The 22779-nt window shown below is 45.4% G+C and overlaps 1 protein-coding gene and 1 long non-coding RNA gene across 3 annotated transcripts in view; one reads left to right on the plus strand and one right to left on the minus strand.

Annotated features, from left to right (window-relative positions):
• Positions 1-149: 149 nt before the first annotated feature.
• Positions 150-6623, plus strand: LOC137485160 (uncharacterized). The gene is made up of 3 exons (XR_011005206.1): positions 150-316; positions 3109-3782; positions 3837-6623. It is a non-coding gene; the product is annotated as an uncharacterized lncRNA (long non-coding RNA).
• The window catches only part of SAP30BP (SAP30 binding protein), a 29332-nt gene continuing 12551 nt past the window's right edge, over positions 5999-22779 (minus strand). For both annotated transcript variants that reach the window (XM_068209486.1, XM_068209485.1), the window contains 8 exons: positions 19188-19230; positions 13072-13160; positions 10575-10666; positions 10092-10152; positions 9527-9578; positions 9074-9132; positions 7791-7875; positions 5999-7130 (listed from right to left, as the gene is read on the minus strand). In XM_068209486.1, the coding sequence (XP_068065587.1) occupies positions 6949-7130; positions 7791-7875; positions 9074-9132; positions 9527-9578; positions 10092-10152; positions 10575-10666; positions 13072-13160; positions 19188-19230 (663 nt within the window). In that variant the 3' untranslated portion in view covers positions 5999-6948. The remainder of the gene's footprint in view (positions 7131-7790; positions 7876-9073; positions 9133-9526; positions 9579-10091; positions 10153-10574; positions 10667-13071; positions 13161-19187; positions 19231-22779) is intronic.

Below are 22779 nucleotides of genomic sequence, written 5' to 3' on the forward strand. Positions count from 1 at the left end.
GAGGAGAAGTTTTATCCCAGCTGGGAGGGAGGAGGGGGTGCCCGTGACGCAGGGCTGGCAGTCACTGCTCCCTCGCACACCTGGCCGGGCAGGCACAGCCCTCTGGACCCTCCCTCCGCGCAAGCACCGTCCCACAGGAAAAGGGCTGAGCGGGCGGTGGGAAGGTGCTGCCGTGGGCAGGGAGCCCGGAGCGGCTGCTCGGCTTCATCTGCCTGCTCAGGGCAGAGCTGAGGGAGCTCCCCGACCTCCCGTGGCAGGGCTTTCTCCTCCCAGTTTCCCCCTGGCACCACTGGGAGCTGTCACCCTCAGAGCTCAGGTGACTCCTTGCTGAAATGTCAGGGAAATTCGTGTCCCGACAACCCGCAGATGCCGAGCCCAGCCTCGGTGCTTTGCAAGCTGAGAGGATGGATCGGCATCCTGCTTTATCCAGGGCGTGGGCACAGCGGAGCAATCCTACCTGCAGTAAATCTGCCTCCAGAGTCAACGCAACCCTTGTAGCACCATGAATGATTCCCATCCATACCTGCATCCCACCACGGCCCAAGGCTGCAATGAGCAGCAATTCCACAGCTGATTCCAGCCCTTCTGCTGAGCTGGATCCAAAATCCCTTCCCCAGTCCAAAGAACAGCAGAGGAGGGTTTAGAGCTCAGGTGAGGCTGTTTTTCTGTCCACAACACCCTTTTGGTTTAGAGTCTGGGGTTGGCCACGGCTCAGAACCACTCACACTTTCCACAGAGCAGAGCACAGACGTCCTGGAGCAGATGCAATGGCAAAGGCTGGATTTTGGCTCCCTGATAGATCCTCACAAGGAAAACTGCATCCCCTGAGCTTCAACACAAACAATAGCAACAGCCAGGAGGAAAAATGGCACATTTCCTGCCTGTGAGCAGGGCAATTTTGCCCTCCTTGCTCTCAATATGGCATTTCAGAGGCTGCTGCTCTCCAGAACTGATTGAAAGGTGAGGAGGAGGATTCCTTTCACTACAAGAAATTAGGAAGCTCAAGTTAATATATGCAAACTGCCTTAGCCCCAGGATAAAGGAGGATGTGCCTGTGCCATTAAAAACTACAGCAAGTGGGAAACAGGCAGGGGTGCAGGGGAAGATGGCCCGGGTAGTTTAAATCTGGCATTTCCGAGTTTCCCAACACATAACTTGGCAACCCCAGTCCTTTTGGAGATGTGATTTCCTAGAGCTCAAAAAAGGTTCTGAAAATGAAGGAGGTTTGCTGTTGGTTTTTTTTTTTTTTTTTTTTTTAACATATCAAGACAGTGATTGCAACATGAGAGCTGGGACATGAGAAATTATAAAGGCAGAGCAGGACGAGGCTACCAGTGCTGATGCTTGAGCTGCTGGTGAAGAGCAGATTGTTCCCATGGAGGGGCTGAAGGCAGAGGGTCCTGCTCTGCCTCAGGAGCCACAGCTGCAGCAGATGTTGAACACTGCTGATGAATTAAAACTGGGCTTCAGTTCCCAAGAGAGGAGGGGAGCTTGTGCTGGTGGCCACAGATGTGTCTGGTCACCTCACCTGGCCCTGTCCACCAGCAGCTCCCACCAGCCCCACCCCACCTCCCACTGCTGCAATTTTCCTCTTCGAGGTAAGCAATGCTGCCACTGCAGTTGAAAAAGCCAATTTAGGCTTCAAGAAGCGTTGTAGTAAAAAACCCAGTTATTTTAGTGATGGATCCCTAACAGGAATCCTGAAGCCAACCAGAAAAGCTCATGAGCACACACCTTCCACCGCAATACTCGGTGTCCTGACTTTCTGGGTGTCCTCCTTTCTCCACCTGAGATGGAGAATGTTTATGTTGCCTCCTGTAAAGTATCTCTGTTGTCACCTACAGACCCTGACAGCCCCAGGGCTTCCTGACACCCTCAGCCTCCCCTTCATCCTCCAAGCCTGGAGCAGCAAGGAGGGACCAGCTCCCTTCAGCCTTTCCAGCTGTGAGGAGAAGCCCAGTTTCTCCCTCTGGGTGCTGCCAGAAGAGCTCAAGATAGCAATTTTACACCTTTTTTTGAAACAGATCCACCCAGCACCTAAAAGATCCCAAGCCCATGGAATATGAGTTTTCCCAGAGCTGTAATTGGGCTGCTTTTACATTTGCAGGGCTGATAAAGGAACATTTCCAATATAAAGGCAACTTCACCACCAAATTTTTAGGGCAAAAAATCAGAGAGGTATTAGAAATTTTCTGTAAATACTTATGAGAATATAAAAGGTTTTAACTTAATCTTGAATTAAAAGGAAAAAAAAAAAAGTTGTTTAATGAGTTGTCTTTCAGGCAACTTCTCCAAATTACTTCCACCAGGGAAGAACACCAGGTGAACTCAAGTTCCTGCCTTGGTTCCATACCTTGCTCTCCCTGCCTGCTGGATCAGGCTTTTGTCACACAAATGTTCTGTTTTTAAGAACAGAGGACAGGGATTTCAGAGGCAGGGTGAGCAGATTTCAGTGCAGATGGCTCCACCACAGCTCACAGCCACATCTGTGGTGAATCTCGCATTCATAAATCAGTGATTTTCTGCGGTGGCAATGTGGCCTAGAAATTTTTGCCCTAGGAGGGAAAACATGTAGTTTTATAGTTCACATGAAATTACTGCTCTCTCTGCTGACTACCAGTCCGAGTGCCAATTACTGATAATTACAAGTGATTGCAGGGTTAATTATTTTCTTCTTTTTTTAATGCCATGCCAGCTTGCAACAGAGCCTTTCTTCTTTCTGTCCTGCCACCACAGCATGCCTGGAGACAGCTTTGGGGCTTTTTCTAGGTCTTTATTGCACAGTTACAGCCAAAATCCTGCTGGCTGGAGCACATTCATCGCCTTTTTAAATTCTGTAACAACACACATTACTAAAAGAAAAATAAACAATCCCATCACTGCACCGTACACTGTAGTGACAGTATCCTGCTATGTGGCTTAAATAAAGGGAATGTGTAATAATGTATTATTAATGTACATTAACGTGCACATAATTTATTGCACTAAATGATGCTTAATATAATTCCCCATTCAATTAAAAGTGCCAGATGAAATCCTGCCATATTTTCTCCCTCAGCCTTTCTCCCAAGGCAGCATTAACTACACGTGCCCCCTGTTTTCCAGTAGATGTTCCTTGTCATGAACATGTTCCTAGAGGAAAATCTCTCTGATGAACATCCTTGATGAACATTTGCCTCTGGGACAGACTGGCAGCAAGAGGGAAGTGGGACACAGAAGCAACACCAGAAGGAAATATCAGTAAAGGATCCAGGATACAACCTCTGCCTGGAGGACAACCCTGTCACCCTTTGGGGACTGCAGGGCCTTCCAGGGATCCCTCAGCACCTCACCCAACTGCCAGAGGCTGAGCACACTCTGATGTCTTCTCTGCAAAACCTCTCCCTGTGAAATCCCAGAGCTCTGCTGTTTACCGGCAACACAGAGCACAGCCCGGCCCCAGCCAAAGACAAGCTTCAAATAAACAAAGACCAACTATTGGAAGTCATTGGTGTCCATGGTTCTCGCTTAAAACAAAAGGAAGGAAGTGGAATATAAACAGTCAGAGGAACAGCAGTGCAGGGAAGGCTCAGAGGTGGAAAACGTCTCATGCAGGAATGTGCTGAGGTAAACGTTCCCCCCAAAGGGAAGAGGAGACTTTGGTGTAACTTTATTGCCCTTTCAGGGGGTCTTGAGCCTCCACAGCAATTTATTTATCTGAACATTTAACATCAGAGAGTCTTGGGGAGCCCTGCTTAGAAGATCTGCGTTTCTCACTCCCTCTTTGGAGATATTCCAGAACTGTCTGGACACAACCCTGTGCCAAGTGCTCCAGGAAAAACTGCTTGAGCAGGGAGATTGGGCCACTGCAGTCCCTTCCAGCCTCACCCATCCTGTGATTCCCTGCAGGTACCAACTCTGGGCTTTCCCGGGCTCACACCATCCCCCCAGAACGAGCAGCTCGTACCCTTTGATGACTCTCTGGGCACATTACAAAGCCCACCTGTTTGAGGGGCTTCACAGGAGCTAACTTCTCCCCTGCAATGGAGAAGAGCTGGAAAGAAGCTTGTGCAGCTGTTGGCTGCAGCCATCACCTCCCTCACTGCTGGAGCTGTCATCAGCAAAGCCTTGGCATGGCCCAAAGCCTTGGCAAGGAAGACTCTTTCTTTCATTTTTTGTTCAACTCAGTGCATAACTCCCCTAAACAAGACAGTGCAGCAGCAATCCAACTAAAATATAGCTTCAGGTGCTCCCATTCCACGGTTTGAGGTGGGGCTGGCAAGGGCTGCCCTCCCCACCTGCTCCCTCGGCCTGGCAGCACCCAGTGAGACAGAAAATAAAAGCCAGTCCTGAACACACAAAATCCCTTCCCACACCAGCATCAAAGCAGGGCAGATCTCTAAAGCACAACAAGCAAATAGGAGAGAAAATCAACACCTCAGGGCATGGAGCTGGAAGAAAAGACTTCAGAAGAGAGAGGGAGAGCAGAACCAACTCTGCCAAGGATGACTTCATTACTGCAGCTCTCCTGCCTCTGCTGGGGCAGAGACACAGACTTGGACGTGGAGCTTCAGCTGAGACAAAGCTCCTCGAGCTATGAGACACCCCTGTTTAGGAAGGAGATAGGCAGGGAGAAGCCATGTGGTGTTCAAGGAGCAGAGACTGCAATTCTTGGACCATGGAATGATGGAAATGGGACCGGTTTTACTCTCCTGGCTATGGTTAGCATCGCTTTGGAAGGAGAGGTAAGAATGAGTATCTGCAGCTTTCAGAGTCACAAGTGCAGCCTGAACAGTCACTGTTGTAGCAGCATAAGGAACTTTTTCTCTGTGCCAGCTCTGAGTTTGCCTCAGGACCATGGAATGATGGAAATGGGACCGGTTTTACTCTCCTGGCTATGGTTAGCATCGCTTTGGAAGGAGAGGTAAGAATGAGTATCTGCAGCTTTCAGAGTCACAAGTGCAGCCTGAACAGTCGCTGTTGCAGCAGCATAAGGAACTTTTTCTCTGGGCCAGCTCTGAGTTTGCCTCAGGGCACACTGGGGCAGCTGGGCCCAGCTGCAGTCCTTGAGGGCTGTTTAGCACCCAGGCACTGACACACTCAGCAGGTCCCCCCAGCCCTCAGCAGGGCTCACACAGCCAGAGCTCCAAAGCAAACCAGTCCAAACTCCTGTCCGGGGGCTTCAGGCCATGTTCCCAGGCCAGGAAGGAACCTTTTCTCTCTGGACATCACCCTTGTGTGCCTGATGTTCCCTCCAGCTCCTCCGGGGCACTGACTGACCACAGCCCAGTGCAAGTCGTCAACCTGTCCAATCCCATTTTCAGAGCTGGGAAAAAGGCATTTCCCTGAGAACTGCAGTTTCCAACCTGAGTATCCATCTATTACCTCTGATACAGCATGCAAGACAAACAAGAGCAGTGAGTTATTGGCTGCAAGTTTGTTATACAGGGGTTGGCATCCTCACTCCACCTTTTTTGGGGGAAAAAGCCCAAACCTAAATCACGCTTGTTTCAAGCTGCTTTCTCCACTGCAGACAGCAAACACTGACTCCTGGGAGCTCAGGAGGGAACTGCCAGAGTACAGCCCAGTCCTGCAGGTCTCCTGCAGAAACTGTTACTGCAGGAGTCTGGAAACTGCTGCTCCAGGGCTCCTGGATACATAGATGCTTTTTTTTTTTTTTAAAAAAAAAAAAAAAAAAAAAAAAAAGCTTAAATCACCATCAGGACAAAGTATTTAACATGTTTTAAAACTATCTAAAGCCAGGATATCATCTTGTTATTTCTACCTTAAGTCTCCATAAATGCAAAGTCTTGATCAGGAGTGACACAAGCTACATAAAAAACTGAAAGGAGAAAAAAAGAAAAAAAAAATAACCCCAAACCACTGAATTCTCAGAATCTTACACTTTTGCTGATCTGGCAACCATCTCTCCTATCACTGCTTTATACACTAGGACAAAGAGGCTCTGGGTAGAAATTTAACTCTAAAAAAATGCAGACACATCAATAACACCAGGGGCTTTTTAAAAAGTCTCTTTGATTTTTATACAACAAAATTTTCAACTGAAAATACTTTTTCACAACAGTGGAGCAAGCAGTAACTGCCATGTGTGCATTCACAGAACACCACGAGCTAAAACAAAGATGGACAACATCACAAACAGGATCAGACACTATCCTCTGCTTCTGTCCAACCTCATTCCATGGCAATGGAAGTGTTTTCTGCACAGGTCTTTGCAAGCGAGTTCACAAATCAAACCTCTACAGCTTGAGGGTTCTGCATAGAAATCTCCACCCCTGTGAGATGGTAACAGGATGTTCCAGCACAGTTTCCTCAAGAGTTCCACAGTTTCACACGTGGTCACTAAGATCTACACAGAGAGCACAGGGTACAGGTGTCAGTGCTAGAACAAAGAGTGAGCCCACACTCACTGATGTGGTTTGCTTCAAGTCTCTGCTACACATTTGGAAGTGGACATTGAGTGGTTGTCTCTGCTTCAACTCCCTCAGAGCTGAGCTGATTCTGGAGGGAGGCACCTACACAGGCTGCAGGCAGCCCTGGAGCACCACCTGGAACACACAGGGGTAACACTGACAGTCTTTCACTGCTTGCCCTTTTAATTTATTTTCTTTTTCCCCCCCAAACCAAACTTGCAAGTAGGTAAAACCTCAATGCAGTAATTAATAAGCAAACGTTTACAAGCTGACTCCAGATGCCACCTTCCTCCAGCACAACACAGGCAGCCTGGTTCTTCTCCCAGTAAGCAAAGGCAGAGGCATGGTGGTCAGAGGTCCATTCCTATGGGCACACAGGTGGCATCCTGCTCCTGCCCCCAGCCTTCCAAAGGGGAACTGTGGGCTGCTTCAAAGAATCTTGTCATCTTTTACCAAAGGAGAAATCCACCCCTCCCTTCCAAGGACAATGGCTTCAGTGACAAACAAGTCCAAAACGCCAGGCTCAGCACAGCAGTCACTGCTTGGCCTTTTTTACAATGGTGCCCACAGCTGAGATCACCGTGGTTTTGGAGCCACTGGCACTGGTTGTCACTGTGACAACACCTGGCAGTGTTGCAGTGGTGGTGAGGATGGTGGGCTGAGCTATCGTTGTTACGGGGATGGCAGAGTCCCACTTGCTCTTCCTCTTCTGGGCATCTGTGAATTTGATTAAATCAAGCACACAAGGATTAGCATTAGAGGTCATCAATCCCTTCATAACACCCTGTCTTGTCAACCCTTAATATCCCACTGCTTGACTAGACAGCTTCCCCTTACACTAATTTCAGGATACACTGGCAGTAAATAGTGAGGAGGAAAAAAGGCAACTTTTCTATTGGGGTACCAGGACTCTAGACCTGAACTCCAGCAAAAGGGGAGACAGGATCACTCCCTGCCCCAAAGCAGATTTAATTTCAACAGAGCACATGTATCCCACTTGCTCAGCTACAGGCAGTGGACACACTCATCAGCCTCCAATGGTTTTTGTCCCTTCCCCTCAGTTTCCAAGGCAGGAGAATGATTTCCGAAGTTTCCAAATCTCAGAATCCATCAGTCCCAGGAATACTTTACAACCACAGACAGCAGCAGGTTTCTTGACCCACTAATAAGTCTCTTCACTATCCCATCTGGCCCCAGCCTTCAATTCCAGAAGGACAGCCGTGGACTACAGGGACTAGAGGAAAGCTAGCCCAACACCCCTCAGCAGAAACACTCCCTTGCATTATCTACAGGATCATTAAGGAGCCTTCAGGCTTCAGGAAGCACTAATCCCAGCATTACTGCAGCTTAAGGGGTACATGCACAGCTATTCTTTACCTCCCACAGTGGTGCTGGATGTTGTGGTGGTTGTGGAAGAAGCACTTGTTGTTGTACCCTTTTTAGTGCCAGTCACAAATTCAATCTGGGAAGGGAGAGACGCACAGGAGAAAAAGGAAAAGAGAAGAAAATGAATTTGTTAAGATACACAGCCTTTTTTAACCCACTGCGCCTCTCTTACAGTTTTTTTAAAACTGCTTTAGTGTGATGTAAGACATTGGACTGGCCTCTGAGCTGCCCATCATGTGGGAAGGAAGACACAGACCTCAGGCCATGAGAATTAAGGATTAATTAAGCTGCAACCCAGCTCCTAAGCCTGATACAATAAAAATGTGTTTGTCTACTGGTACAAACATAAGATTTGATACAGCTCAGACAGGACAGATCCTGGTCATTTAACTCTGTATTTATACAGTTAGAAGCTCATATTCATTTTCCTTTAAGGAACATGCAAGGCAAGTCCCCACTTGTAGAATTTATTGTGGCTGCACCACAGCAGAAAACCTGGCAACAAGAGCTCCAACAGCACTGCAGCCTCAGAACTGCAGATCTGGGCCAGGGCATGATCAGATACCTGGGTTACTGTGCAAAAAACCAAAACAAGCAGCAAGACACAGCATGCACTGCACAAAAAACCCTCCATGGACTGGAGATGGAAGGAGCCTTCTGCAGCTTAGGTGGCAAATCTCTAACATTAAACATGTTCTAATGCCAGTCACTGACTTAAAGGAAACACAGGACAGGAATGAAATCTTTCCAAAGCCTGTCTGTGTTCTTTTTGGGGCATATCTAAGAATAACTGGGCTTGTCACAAAATGCACAAAGTTAAAATAGGCTCAGTTTTTCTGGAAATTGGATGCAACAACAGGTTAATACCACGGAGAACAGAAAGCAGGTACTGTCTCACACTGAGACATGGTGAGGAAATTAAGCTTTAACTAGGCTAGGCACCAGGCAAAATGTCATAAATTAAGGAAAAAGCTGTTCTTTATTCATTATCTTGCTTGTATCTGACTTACTAAATGCCATTTTTAGAGCTCTGGTTTAAAAATACTGACAAAACAGCAGGAAATCCAGTGGAATAAACAACCTATAAATGGACCTATAAGGAAGGGCAAATAACTTAATCTGTGAAGTATGGGAAAAGAGATGCAAGAAGAAAGGGGAGATCTGGGATAAAACAAGCAGTTTTAGCACAGAAACAGCAAAGCAATAGAATGAAATTCAGCAGGGAAAGGAACAAAAGCTCTGCATTTGCATCTTTTTAGGTTTTGAGCAGGTACCTTTGTGCGTTCCTTTTTGGCCTTCTCCAGTTTGTCCATCTCAATCTTCTGGGCTTTAGCTGAGAAAAAGCAGAAGATGTGAAGCTCTAAGAACAGTTAAATTCAACAGTTCTCATTCACACACTTCCCATGATAAAAAAAAAAGTAGATTCAAATTCTATATAGAAAAATTAAACTGCTATGAAAGCAACTGCTGCTTTTTAATCAAAGCATTGCAGCACTAATTTAATGATTTGAGAGATGAAAACATTGCAGAACCAATTTAAATTAAAAGCCTTTCCAAACTGATGAAGCATCAATAAAATTCAGGCACATCCAACCAGAATGGAGTCATTAAAGAGCAGCATGTGATGACTTCTCATTTATACATAAAGTGAAGACTCCAGTGCAGTTAATTAAGTACAAAACACAAAGACCTAAGCTAGGACAAAGAAAGAGACTTCCTGGAATTACCTAGTGCCTCGTAATATGAATCCTCTGACCAGCCATGAGGATCAAACATGTCCTGAAAAAAAAGAAATAAACCAGATTAGGGCTATTCCCACAGAAACACAAAACCCAGTGCAAAAATGTTTTACGTATTTCTGTTCTCTGATGATAATCAGAGGTGACAATGAGAATCATCACTGATTTCTTCCTGTATCCCAGTGACACAAAGGTCCCATTAGACCTTCTTTTATGGGACTGTTATGTTCTGTTGTGAATGAAGAAACAGCTTTGAAGCAAAAAGGATGCTGGGGTAAGTCATGCATTTTTCTGTTACTCAGATTTTTTCCCCCCTCAAGGAGTTCCATTCAGAGCTCCACACTTCAGCAGTTTTTGTGCAGAATCATTGTAGCAAAGGTTGAGGCACTGAGGCTCAGTGCTACACAAAAATATTCACTTCACTGCAGAGGCTCAGACTGAGGCTGCCTTACAAGACTCTAAGCAAGCAGGCTCAAGAAAGCCTGAGGAGAGACTTTACATCTCTGTGTTACTTTTACCCACTCCTTTTCCAGTCAAAAGCACTGCCCCTCACCTTTGGATAATTTGTACCGAGTTCATCAATGGAACAAAACTGGATCAGCTTTTCATAGATGCTGCAAAGGAAAAGCAAGAGGTCAGAACAGAAGTGTTTCAGATGTGCCAACAGAGAGAGGTTGCCACCTCTTCACATTAGTGAAATGAGAACCTGGGAAGCTACATCTGCTATGATGGATGTGGCACCCCATTATCCACAGTATTTCCTATTCCCCAAAACATCTCCCAGCTCCCAGAACAGTCACATCTTCTAAAGTACTTCATCCCAAGCCTTCACATTTAAAGTCGAACCAACACACCAACTCCAGCTGCTGCTTCACCAAACACAAAGAAGAGTTTTACTGTTTCAGTCACAAAATTGAGAAAGACAATTTGGAAGCAGTAGTCCGTTCAGGATCCTTCTGTGACAATTCCAACAAAGAAGAAAATTCTTCAAATTTGCTCTGTGGTGCTGTGGTCACATGAAAAGATGGTGGCTCACCTGGGGTTGCGAAATTCCTTTTTCCTCTGGATGATGTAGTTCATATCCATGCCCTCTTTCACTTTCCTCTCATATAGCTTTTGAATTTTATCCTACAGGAGAAAGATTATAGGGTGAGCCAGCATGAAAAGGAGCAGCACACCAGCTGATTACTGTACATGTGGCAAGAAGCCAAATGAACCAGTGACCTCCTTGAACAGAGCTAGGATTTCACCTTTACACCAGGGCCAGGCTGCTTAAGAGACACTTCTTCCTTGAATGTCTGAAGTACCTTCATGAACTGTCTGATTGGTAAAGGAATTCTCTTAGCACTTACTGAAGGTTTTAGTGATTAAAGATCTGCATACAAGGCACAGACTCCTCCTTCCCAGTCTGTCGTTTCCCTTTACAGCCATGACACAGAAATCCAGAGGTTCTCCCACAACTCCCAACCACCACCAACACCCACCTGCAGCCTCAGGTGAGCACCTGAGAAACAGCAGCTGGGCTACACTGCCCACAGGGCAAAGTTCCTGCTCATCTGTTACCCAGGCAGAGCCAGAGCCAAGTTCTGCTGGAGAACTAAACCCAGTGTGATCATCAGGTATTGCTGGGGCTGCCCACTGCAGCCAAATGCTCTTAGGAACAATGTGCTCATAAATCCCTGCTTTGGTACCAGTCAGATTGAATCAGCTTCTCTCTGCACATCACCCACAAGGCACAAGCCTATGCCAAAGGCAACTTAATTGACCCAGGTTGCAGGTGTCAAGCAGTCTACTCTCCAAAAAGGCTAAAAGAGTTCAAATCAAATTATTTTTTCCTTCCTCAGTAAGGTGGATGAAAGTACATAAAAGTATTCCTACTGTGGTGATGGTGAAGGGACAGCAGAGGCAGGAGCTTTCAGACAGATCAGAGAGTTAAGTGGTACTGCTAAAATATCTTCAGTAATTTGCATCATCTATTCTTTACGACAGAAACTTCTCATGTACAAGAGGCACATAAAACAAGACCAGAGCTTGGCCTTCAGTCTTTCAGGATGGGAGAAGCTGAGTCAATTTTCCTTTGTTGCTTCTGGATAAGTCACTTCATGTCTCCCTCCCTGGACAGTCAAACACAGAGCTGACTGTTGTCTGAGGGCTTGCTGCAGCCTGAATAAAGGAGGATTGTTAAGAGCTGATATGAAACTCAACAACCTTAAAAAAAACTTTTATAAGATAAATTTTCATCAGGTTGTCACAAAATCAGCAAGAGGAAATGACACCATCTCCACGTCCAGCAACACATTGTGAGGTTTGAAGGAACAAACTGCAAAAAGGTGAATCTGGGCAGTAGAAATGATTGAATAGGTGCTCCCTTTTAACCCCTCCCATGGAGTAGCAATGAGGTTCCCAAAATCCAAAGATGGGCAGCTACTCAGTCAACTTTATAATAAGAAATCCTCCCTTTGGCAGAGTTCAAAATACAGTTTATGAGAGGAAAAAATTGACACAAGAGCAAACTGCCAAGTGAAAAGCCCAGAACATTTTGCATTTCTAAGGAACAATCCCATCTCCTTGCTCAAAGTGCTCTAAGATGTGGTTTGACCTGCCAACAGAGGACAAGCTCCCCTTTGATGTAACACACTAAACTTCTGTCAAAGGGGAAAAATTCTGCTTTATTCTGTCTACCCCATCAAGCTCTGTGCATTCCTCAGGTCTAACACACTCCAGTTCATTGATGTCAGAACAGTAAAATCCTCCTCCAGCTCTAGAGGAGGTTTGGGTGTGCCCAGGTACGGTGTGTGGAGAGGAATGCATCATCTGGATGGTGAGTCACTTTCAATCACCACTGCATGTTAGGGGCGACTTTATAGAGCAGTCCAGGAGTGATTCTTTGCTTGTATTTCTTCTGGGTAGAAAACCAGAGTTAAAACTCAAGCGTGCATTAGGAGACAGCAGTCTTTGCTCTTTCATTTGCACTCCATGAGGAGAACGCAGAAGGTTATTGCAAACTTGTCACTGCTGTTATTTGGGTGTGCACCAGAGAAAACATGTGTTTGTGTTCTTTTGTTGCCTCTAAGCTACCAGCCTTCCCTCTCAATGTTTACCATCCAGAGACATGTAGGTGGAAAAGGAATCCAGGCATTGCTGCCTCAACTATTTCAGTTTAGGGGATTTCGGGCCCGTATAGAAAAACAATTTGTTCTTTGCCAGGGAGCTGAATTTGCTGAGGTAAGAGGAAACCAGCCCTGACAGTAAACATTGCTTCTGTGTCACTGCTGGGATCAAGAGGTGTTTTAAAGCATAAGTAACACACAGAGGCTGGAAAGCAGCTTAAAGCTACTTTGAGATTCCTAAACTAGAACTGCTGTAAAGCCTAAAGCATTAACATGGTGCATTCATAAACTCAGTGTGGTAAAACCCAGCTTTAATGCTGGAGCTTTGCCTTGTGCAAAATTACTGAGCAGGGTTCCCAAATATGCCCTGAACTACAAATCTTAAAAAAAAAAAAAAAAAAAGAAGAGTGGAGTTATACCAACCTGCAATTGGTTAGAACATCTGCCAGGGGGCTCAGGAGGGATTTTGATCTCATCTGGAGACATGTTCCGCACTCTCTCTGAAAAAGAAGCTGGAGAGAGCAAACTGGGATGAGTTCTGGCACTACTGATGGGAATTTCAGCCATACAAGTAATTAAATTTGTTTTCTGTCTTTGTCAGCACTACTCCCTCACTGGGATCCCAGGGCAAAGGTGATGAGAATGCTGACAACTGGTACTTGTGGTGTTTTCAAGGAGCTGAGCAAGAAGCAACTAAAGAATCTGAAGGTTGGGTCATCAGAAGAAGGGATGTGGTGCCTGCTTTATTGATATCTACACTCTTGGAGAGAGAATGGGACCACGCATGTGGAGGAACACAGCATCAATTTTATGCAGTCTGGCTCTTTGCCATTTTGGGGGACATAATCACTTGGTGAACATTTAGTTCAGGACATACCTGGATGAATCAAAATGGCTCAAGGAGGGAACAACGCTCCCCAAGGCTGTCAAGAGTTAACCACAAGAAATTACATTTCATCCTTAAGTTAACACTTCCTTAACAGGCACTTTGATCTTTGCTTACAGAGACGGACTATTGCTAGAAAGAACAACTCGTCCTGCAGGACTGGGAACAGCCAAGTCCAGATTGCCAAATTTCCACAGCTGTTTGTACTGGGATATACTACTAAAGTACCTGATTGCCCTATAAAGATTAGTTTACAGAGTTATCAGCAAAAGAAACAGCCACATTTCCCCCCATTGCTTGCTACTTTCCCACTATTATGGGAAACCCAGGCAGTTCTCTGGCCAAGCCTCGGAGCAGAGATTTGTGCCCCATTTAAGCAGCTGGGATTGTTTTCAAGCATAATTTGTCCAGGGAACACATCCCAGAGTTGCTCTGTAGTGGATAAGAGACCTGAGAGCAGCACACAAGTCACATCGACCAAGTTTTTCACATGTGCAGCTCCTCAGTTACACATTCCTCAGTAAAGCTGCCTGAGCTACAACTCCAGCACCCAGAGTTCAGCTCCTCTGGATAAAGGCCAGGAGGGCCCAAAGGCCAGACAGGGCTGTTGGAACCCTGGAGAGCTAAGGCTACAGATAAACAACACCACACATGATCAGTGCTGCTACAGTTTCCATGTCCTTTGTAAAAATGTGAAGCGCTAAGGACAATATCCTTTGGAGAGGAAAAGCTGGCAGGCGACCACTCATTCTATTTGATCAAGATGTTGCTGAGGGTTAAATTCTTCAGCAGTTGCCAGTAACGAACAAAAAGTGTCCTTTGGCATTTACCAAGTGGGAGCCTTTATGGAAGGAGGAAAGCTTGCCAGAGTCCCCAAAGAAAGGCAGGCAAAGGGAGCTCCCTGACAACAAGGCACACATTTGTTACAGGTTACAGCTGCTGGTGGGATGGGGAGGCCTCCGGGTTAATTAGAGCTTCAGGAAACCCAGAAAGACAGTGGCAAAGACACAGAAGTGTGGGGAAAACAGCACACAAGGCTTGCTGGGAAAGGTAAAAGCTGATTAGTGGCTTAAGAGGTTCACAGCAGAAGCATTAGAAAAAAAAGACCATTAAATCCAGATTTCATAAGGCAAAGAAAGCACCTGAAAAAAAAATTTAAAAAAATCAAGCCTAGCTCCACATTAGACATCCCACAGGCTCCCTTGTCTTTGCAGATGAGCCACAGAGAAATGAAACGTTTATGGGAAGCGGAACTGTGTGCTCATATAAACTCAGGAACACTGGGCAGGACCTCTGTTTTACCAGCAAAAAAAGTCAAAGTCATAAGAATATCTTCAGCAATCCATTTAAAGCCCCCTTGAAAAGGAAATCATTTTGGAAGCAGAACAAGAGCTCCCAATGAAACAATATATTTTGATGCATGACTTTTCAGGTTTGGTGCTCATTTCCTCTTTTGTTTGAGCCTTGTGAAAATAATTCTTTATCAACATTATGGGGGAAAGCATCTTTTAATGGTTTACAATGAGCTGGAACTAAGGAATCTTTGTCTCCTGCAATCCCACCAGAGCTGGAGGCAGCTGAACACTGCCAGCAGCAAGGCAGGACATGTACCTCACAAACTGAGCACAAGCTTGCAGCATTACTCAGGTATTTCATCACTTTACAGCCAGACTCAGGTGCCACATCATTGGGAAGAAAAGGGTGAGTTTAACCCCTTTGGGCTTATTTGCAGTAAGGAAGTACAAATTATCCATGCCCTCCAGCAGTCCTCAAACTTGCTCCCCACACAGACAGAATGGCTGATTCCACAGCATCTTCCCACCGGCTCTTTCCTGGCAACTGGGATTATAATCCTGGCACTTGCATGCATGGCCATATGCTCCTGTATAAAACGTTTTGTGTTTTCCAACTCCCAAGGGCAGCTTTCCACCATCTCTACAGCAATAACTGCAGATGAACAGCTCACAACAAGGTGTGTCCTCACAGGATACATCCAACTGCTCTGTGCATCCTGTTATTCCTGTCAAGACCAAAGTTTTACTTTGACATGAGTCACAGGTAGTGACACTGGCTTCAGCCCCTAATTTGCCCTGTGATTTGCAGGCTCACAGCCGAGAGGATCTCCCAAGTGTGGACCTCAGGAAGTGGCTGTTGGCACAATTAATCACTCCAGGCACACCCAGATTCTGGCTCACAGTAAGTAAATATCTTCCCCAATCAGATTCTCAGTCCTGACAAAGAACTAAGGCTGTGAAGCAGATCCCATGAGTCAGATGGGGGCTCAAGAAAGCAGAGGCCACTGCCCCTGCAGGCTTCCTGCTGCTAAAGGACACTGCTGCTGGTGCTTAGTCCGTGCATTCTCCTTCCACAAGCTGACCTAAAAATCAAAACCTTAATCAGCGCAAGCAATAGGTGTTTGTAGCTTTTTGGGCAGTCAGCACATGCACTGTGGTAAAGGAGAGCCACTCCTCTGCTCTCAGGCTATGCACAGCAGGCCAAAGCACAGGCAAATATTATCTTGCAAAGACTCAGCACCTCAGCAGTCAGTGAAGGATATTTCACAGATTTCAAGGATTTGCTCACCAGATCTTGGTAAGGCACTAAAACTAATACATGGAAATGCTACATTTAATGTGCTTCAGTTTGAGATAGATGGATTATGTGACCTATACCCAATAGTGGGAGACAATCTGCAAAGCAGGAGAGAAAGTGGCACAGTGCAAACTGTGAGCTCCACTTCCAGAAGGAAATGACTGCTCTCAGTCCAAAGGCTGTGCTGGAGACATTGTCAGAGAGCACACAGGAATTTTGTTTCCTACACATGGGTAGGAATGTTTTCCTAGTGCAGAGAAGACCAAAAGAACAGAGAGCACAGGAGCTGGCTGTGCAGGACACACATGGTATGGATCGTGGCTCTTGGATTAACACTGCTCCCAGGTGGGATGAAGAACTCCTGTCACTTTCAGGGGTCACTTATATGCTGTGTTTGAAGCAGCCACAAGGGATTAGAGGCAGTTCAGGTGCCAGTTTCTTTCTAAAGGTCACACTATATAAAAAAACAAGGAAAGGGTCAGAGCAACAAGGATCAGAGCAACAAGGGCTTCCCCTGGAGACATGCAAACCGGTGGTGCCTGCTCTCTAAACTGCATTCCCTGGCACTCTAGTCAAGGCTGCTTGGCATAAATCAGGGTGTGGGGGGTTCTGATTTCCTGGCACCACAACAGCCAAATCAGAGGGAAGAACTGGAGACAACAACATGCCAGTGAGTCACCCATCCATGGAAGGACACCAGGTCCCTTTCTGCTCTGTGGGCTGAGAAATGCAGAGGGAGACCTGCAACTCAGCCATACTTTCTGCTCTTATGAACACTGACTTTGTGCTTAGATATCCCAAGGGCTGGAGAGAACATTTCGTAAAATCCAAAAGGAAAACAACCATGCTGCAAAGAACTTCAGGGCAAGAAACCCCTACATCCTTAAAGCATTATTTTGCAAGGCTGCAGGAAACAGCACATGCAGTGTTGTGGCAGCACCATGAACTCTTCAGAGTGCTACAAAAAGCCCAAAAGGACAATACTGATGTAGAAATCTATGAAAAGAAATTTCATATATATTTCCTTCTCAACCACGGGGCTGAAACCTTCCCTCTCATTCTGTCAGCCATTGATTATGTGATCACTACTTTGGCAGAAGTCAGGACAACCGTTCCCTTCCCAACAGCTCATCCCTACTGTTTTCTTTGTGCCAACTCCAGTGCTCACCTAGCATGCACTAAGCACATCAGGGAATGGATCCAACTGGAAGCCTCATGGGGGAAAAAAAAAAAACAACAAAAAAAAAAAGAGCAGTGAAGATGGATCCCAGCTGGCTCCCACTCCCAGAGCTGCTCCAACGTTATTGTGCATCTGGGGAGGTAAAACATAAACACTGCTTTTGGCAGGAGCCTGCATTTATTTAATACTTAAGCAACTGCACAATCACAGACTTTAATAAAGGTGATGCTGAAAAATATAGGGTTATCTTCTGAGAAGGGCAGGCCTGTACTCTCGTACTGAGTAATGCAAAAAGCAGTTGTGGAAAACTGTCCAAGGAGGACTTTGATTTCCATAGACTGATAGACAAAACTCGAGGCGTCCAGATTGGAGCAGTTACTCACTTTGTGTCAGAAAATCTCGCACCTTCTTCCATTAAAGAAATTTAACTGTGAAAGCCCAAGTTTCCAGAAAGGGAGTGGTTCTTACATTACTCCAACTGTAAAGTCTCTTGCAACAGTTCCTTTTCAACTAGATAAGATATGGTCTAATGGAACAGACCTACAGAATCCAGCATGGCAAGTATGCTGGCCTCCAATAACCTGGCTCTGCACAAAACCAGCCTGCACACTGCTGTTGGGAAAGGATATTAAAGATAAGATTGCAGAGACCTCAGTCCAGGTCTCGGACTGTCCAACACTGTTCACCCATGAGTTGTGACACTACCAAGTGCTCCCTGAGCTGCTTTTAAACCCATGTGCAAGTCTGGGCCATGGTGAGACAAAGAAATCCAGTCTGGGCAGTCACTGTGGGAAAAGGGGACTAACAGAATTGTAACCTGAGCCTTACACCTTCATTAAGAAAGGACTTCCCACTACATTGCTTCACAACTGCACAGCTTCACCCGTATGTAAAGTACAGAGGAAAAGAGCAGTTGGCTTCCAGAGATTTTGCTGTACTTTTTACCCCAAATGCTGTTGTCTCATCCATGTTTCCAGAGTGCATTTTGAGGAGGATGAGTAGATTGGAGAAAGATTTCTGTTGCATTTGATGATGAGATTTGTTGAAGCAGTTTTGCCCTCTAAAGGCAGAAAATCCAATAGAGCAGTTGCAAAGTCTGGGCAGGCCAACTAAAAAGTACTTATAAATCCCAAACTTCAGTGATGGCTGCTGTAGGAGTCACAGCTGAGTACCTGAGTATTTACCATCATAATTTACACTTACCACATTTTATGGCTGAAATATCAAACTGATTTAAGAGATGAAGCAACTTCCAAAGTCATTAGTTTGTAATTATATTATTACATGATACCACACAACTGCAGGAGTAACCTCAGGAACAAAGGATCATTTCAAGACAGTCAGAAATGCAATATAAAATGCAGTTTCTGTGCAGCTCCAAAGAGACCAAGCAGAGGACTGTATTTCAAGCTGACAACTCTGGACTCTCCAAATCTAATAATGGTGCAATGAATAAATGAGATGTCCCAAAAATCAAGTTTTAGCAACTGTTAGAAAACATAGAGTACTATGTCAGCACAGCAGCTGTAAATCTGTAAATGGCTCACATTTAAATGGGGATACTTTTAGCGAGTTTTGGAAGCCACAGAACAAAGTCATCACTCCTGGTTCCATTGGCTCTGTCTAGACAAAGCTACACTATTGGTTTTAAGCTCATCTAGAAAAACACCAACACTGCCCTTTACATATACATTTTAAACATGAAATTAATTTCATATTTTTGGGTATGAAGCCTTTCTCCCAGAAGAAAAGCTCACTGAAAATATTCAGGCAATAATTGAAATTACAGCATTGCCGGGGCAGAGGGAAGATGGTTTTTACAAAGTGAGACTTACAAGCTTGAATAAAAGCCTGTGAATAAATACTTTTGAGTGAACTTACCAACTAGCTCTTGAGGATCTCTTTTCTCCACTTCTGAGAATTCCTGCAAAAAAGGCAGAAGAAACAGATTTTAGTCAAGTTTGCCTCCAAACTAAAAAGCCACTCTGTTTATTTAGAAAGGTACAACTTTTTTCTGAGACAAAAGAATAAAAATTAAGAATGAAATCCAATTTATTAGGTAAGACAACAATGTCTGGACCATGGAAAGTCAAAGTCAAACAGGATGCTCCATTTCCTTGCAAAGCTAAATTTAATTAAATAATTAAGGCTTTGTTCCACTAGGTCTTGGACACCTAACTCCTTTGGAATTCCAGAGAAACTGCTGTACACAAAGCCTTTCCTCAAAACAGATCAAACCATAGATTCTTCATTTTTGGTGACTGGCCCTAGGCACCAACCAGGAGTCAGTGTTTTAGAGCACAGTTCGGTGAACACAGGCTGGATCCAGCCCACAGGAGACTCCTTTAGTCCTGGGAATGCCAACCACAGGCCTGTGCAGCTCCCAGTGCTCTGAGCAGGACCAGCCTGGTGCATTCCCCAGAGGAATGTGACAACAGCCCAGGTGCTCCCAGAGCCAGAGCTCAGGGACTTCAGGGCAGCTCCTGATCAGCCTCTCCAGGCTCTGGGAGGCTCCCAGAGCTGTGCAGGGTCCCAGGTTCCAGAGGTTTGCCAGATGTGTGTGTGTGATGCTAAATTCATCTCTGCCACTGTGCCATGCAGGGCTTTGGCTGACAAGCCCTCTCCAAACCAAACTGCCAGGGAGTGTGGTGGTGATGCAGATCCTGTGTTCCTATTTTAGAAGGATGATCCCAGTGTCAGTTCTCTTGCTGCTGCTTTCCAAGAATGATACAGCCAATCTGCTCTACCAGGGACTCAAGAGCAACCTGCACTGGCTTGCAGTGCTCTGTTTGGAGATGGCCACACAGCTAATCCTTGCCTGGTTAAAGAAATTAAGGACACTTCATTTGCAGATGTTTGCAGCAGAGTGTGCTGAGCAGGAGGCATTATGTAGGATAAGTCACTCTTAAATATGGTTTCACCATACTGAGACCAACACCCAAATATTCTGGTGCTTCTGGGAGATCCCTGGAGAGTCACAAGTGATATCAAGTTCAGCACAAATAAAGTTTCTGAAACAGTACCAGCTGTATCCCAACATTGCCCTCTCCCTCTGCCTCCCTCCTAAAGACCTTTTGTGACTCACTGGACTGTTTGTCCAAAATTCCTCAGTGCCTCCAAACACTGAAGCCATTCATTGAACCTGACACTAACAGAATGCTGCCTCCTTGCTGCTTGGTAACAGCTCCCTGACCCCCTCCTTTTCTCCATTTCCAGTCAGGTGAGAGGTGCATCAGGTGAGGAGAGAGCAGTGAGGTCACCAAGCCAGATGTGGGAACAGCTTGTGCCAAACTCACTCTGAAAATTATCCATTTTCAGAGAAGCCAAAGCCCTCTGGAAGCAGAAAAACAAATTCTTTGTGTGGCACTAACTGCTACAAGGCATTTTTTATAGCCATTCATGGAAGACACAAAAAAGGAAAAAAAAAAAAAAAAGGAAAGCACTATTTCTGCATTAGTACACTTGGATCACAAAAATACAAGGCGAAAGCTATTTTAGAAAAAGAAAGAAGTACACAGAGGAACACACATCTTCTCCCTGGCCAGCTGGCCCCAGGCCCCTCTGAGATGGGCTGAAGTGTCACAGCTCCAACTCCTCTGAGACAATGCCTTTGGTGTGTGCATCAACAGCTCTTCTCCCAGCATCACAGACAGAGAAAAATTTAAACAGGAACATGACATTCCAAAGCAAAAAATTTATGCCAAAGCAGTAGCTCTCTCTGGTGAGGGCACTGGACAGGAATCCAGGCAATCCAGCCCGTGTTCTCCACAAACCTACGTGGATGAGGAGTTCACAGACTGAGCTTCAGGTCAGCACTGGAGAAGTGGGAGCAACTCTGTGGTAACTGATGGGCTGTGAGGACAAATCCAGATGACCATGGAGGCTGGAGAAGCTCACAGAGCTGCAGATGCAAGGTAACATCTGTCCAGGCACATACAGTGACTCACCAGCAGTAAATACATGTGTCAGGAGGCTGCTCATTCCCTTCCAGGGGGGAACTTGCTAGATGGATAATTAAAACCATTTCTCACCTTGGTTTGAGACAACAAGCAAATGTTTGTTGAGGTGAAAGGAGGGAACTGCTTTAGCTCCAACCTTGACTAAACTACATCCTGCACTCTTATCTCTTGTAAGTTTTAAGTGGAACTGAGGGGGAAGTGGAAGAGACAGGCTATCTCCCTGAGCACTTCTTGATCCTTCCTCATACCCAGCACTGCATTTATTATTCCATTAAGCTTCCCATCTCCTTCTGCCCACTTCTTGCAAGAGAAATAATCCCCCAAAATAGCAATATTGCCAAGCAGGCACTTAAGCGACGTAGTGGCACAGCCAAATTCAGGTCATTAGACATGGGCTACGTGCCCTCTTTTTTGGACCACTAACAGCTTTGCAAGGGGCTGTGCTGCATTTCCGACTTGTCCAGAAGCTCATTTTCAAGTCTCCTGTGTGCCTGGAGTTAGTACCAAGCATAAGCACACAGCTCTCAGGAAACATGAACTAATATACTGAGAGAGAATCTGATGGCCAGACCCTTTCCTGCCATGTACCTTGTATTAGACAAAGATCTCTGAAATGTCAGCTGCTCTAGGAGCTTCCAGAATCATCAGTAAGTTTGCTTTAACCAGAATTTTCTTCTTTAATTTGCATCCTTTGAGTCTGTCCCATTTATAACAGGCTAAATCAAGCCAGTGCTATCAGGCTCCACTGTTTTGCCCTGGCCCACACTTTCCTACCACAGCCACTCCAACAAGCCCAGTCCCCACGTCCACAGGCCTCAGCCAAGACATCAGAGAGCCCAGAGCTACACCAAACAAAAGCAAACACGTTCAGCCCTGGATTGCAGCCACACCTCACTGCCCAGGGACAGGAATTTTGCTTAGTGATGAGTTCCTCCATACCTCCACCCACTGCTCCATCCTGAACGAGACATCAACACAGCTTTTCATTAACTTGGGCTGCTTTCAAACCTCTTAAATGCCTTCAAAAAACAAATGGATGACCAACTTCTCCTCCAGTGCTTGTTCATATTTGCTTAGTTTGCTGTTGAAAACTATGAGGCAAGCATCAACAACTTGACTAAAGTTTGGCAGATGCAAGGTTTAAGGAGTCTTGTTCAAACCTCTGAGTATCTACTGAAGATCCAGAACATTCTAAAAACTTCCAGTGGAGCAATCACACGAGAAGTGTTCTACACTCCTCAGGCTAATTTAAGTTTGAGACACACGATGAGTACAATGAACTGATCAGGAAAGACAGCATAAAAACCACAAATCTGCAGATCTTACCTAACACATTAAGTGGAATGGAGAATCACCAAGTGGAAAAATAAGGTACAATAAATACTGGAAAGCTGCTACCTTTTGGTTATGAAAGAGAAGAAATATTTATGTGTGGATGAGAGATTTCTAAAGGAATTCCAAAGCATTTAAACAATGGAAATTTGAAGGTTAACTGAATTTTATAAAGGAAAGTT

The sequence above is a fragment of the Anomalospiza imberbis genome, chromosome 19 (genome assembly GCF_031753505.1).
Source record: "Anomalospiza imberbis isolate Cuckoo-Finch-1a 21T00152 chromosome 19, ASM3175350v1, whole genome shotgun sequence".
NCBI classification, from domain to species: domain Eukaryota; kingdom Metazoa; phylum Chordata; class Aves; order Passeriformes; family Viduidae; genus Anomalospiza; species Anomalospiza imberbis.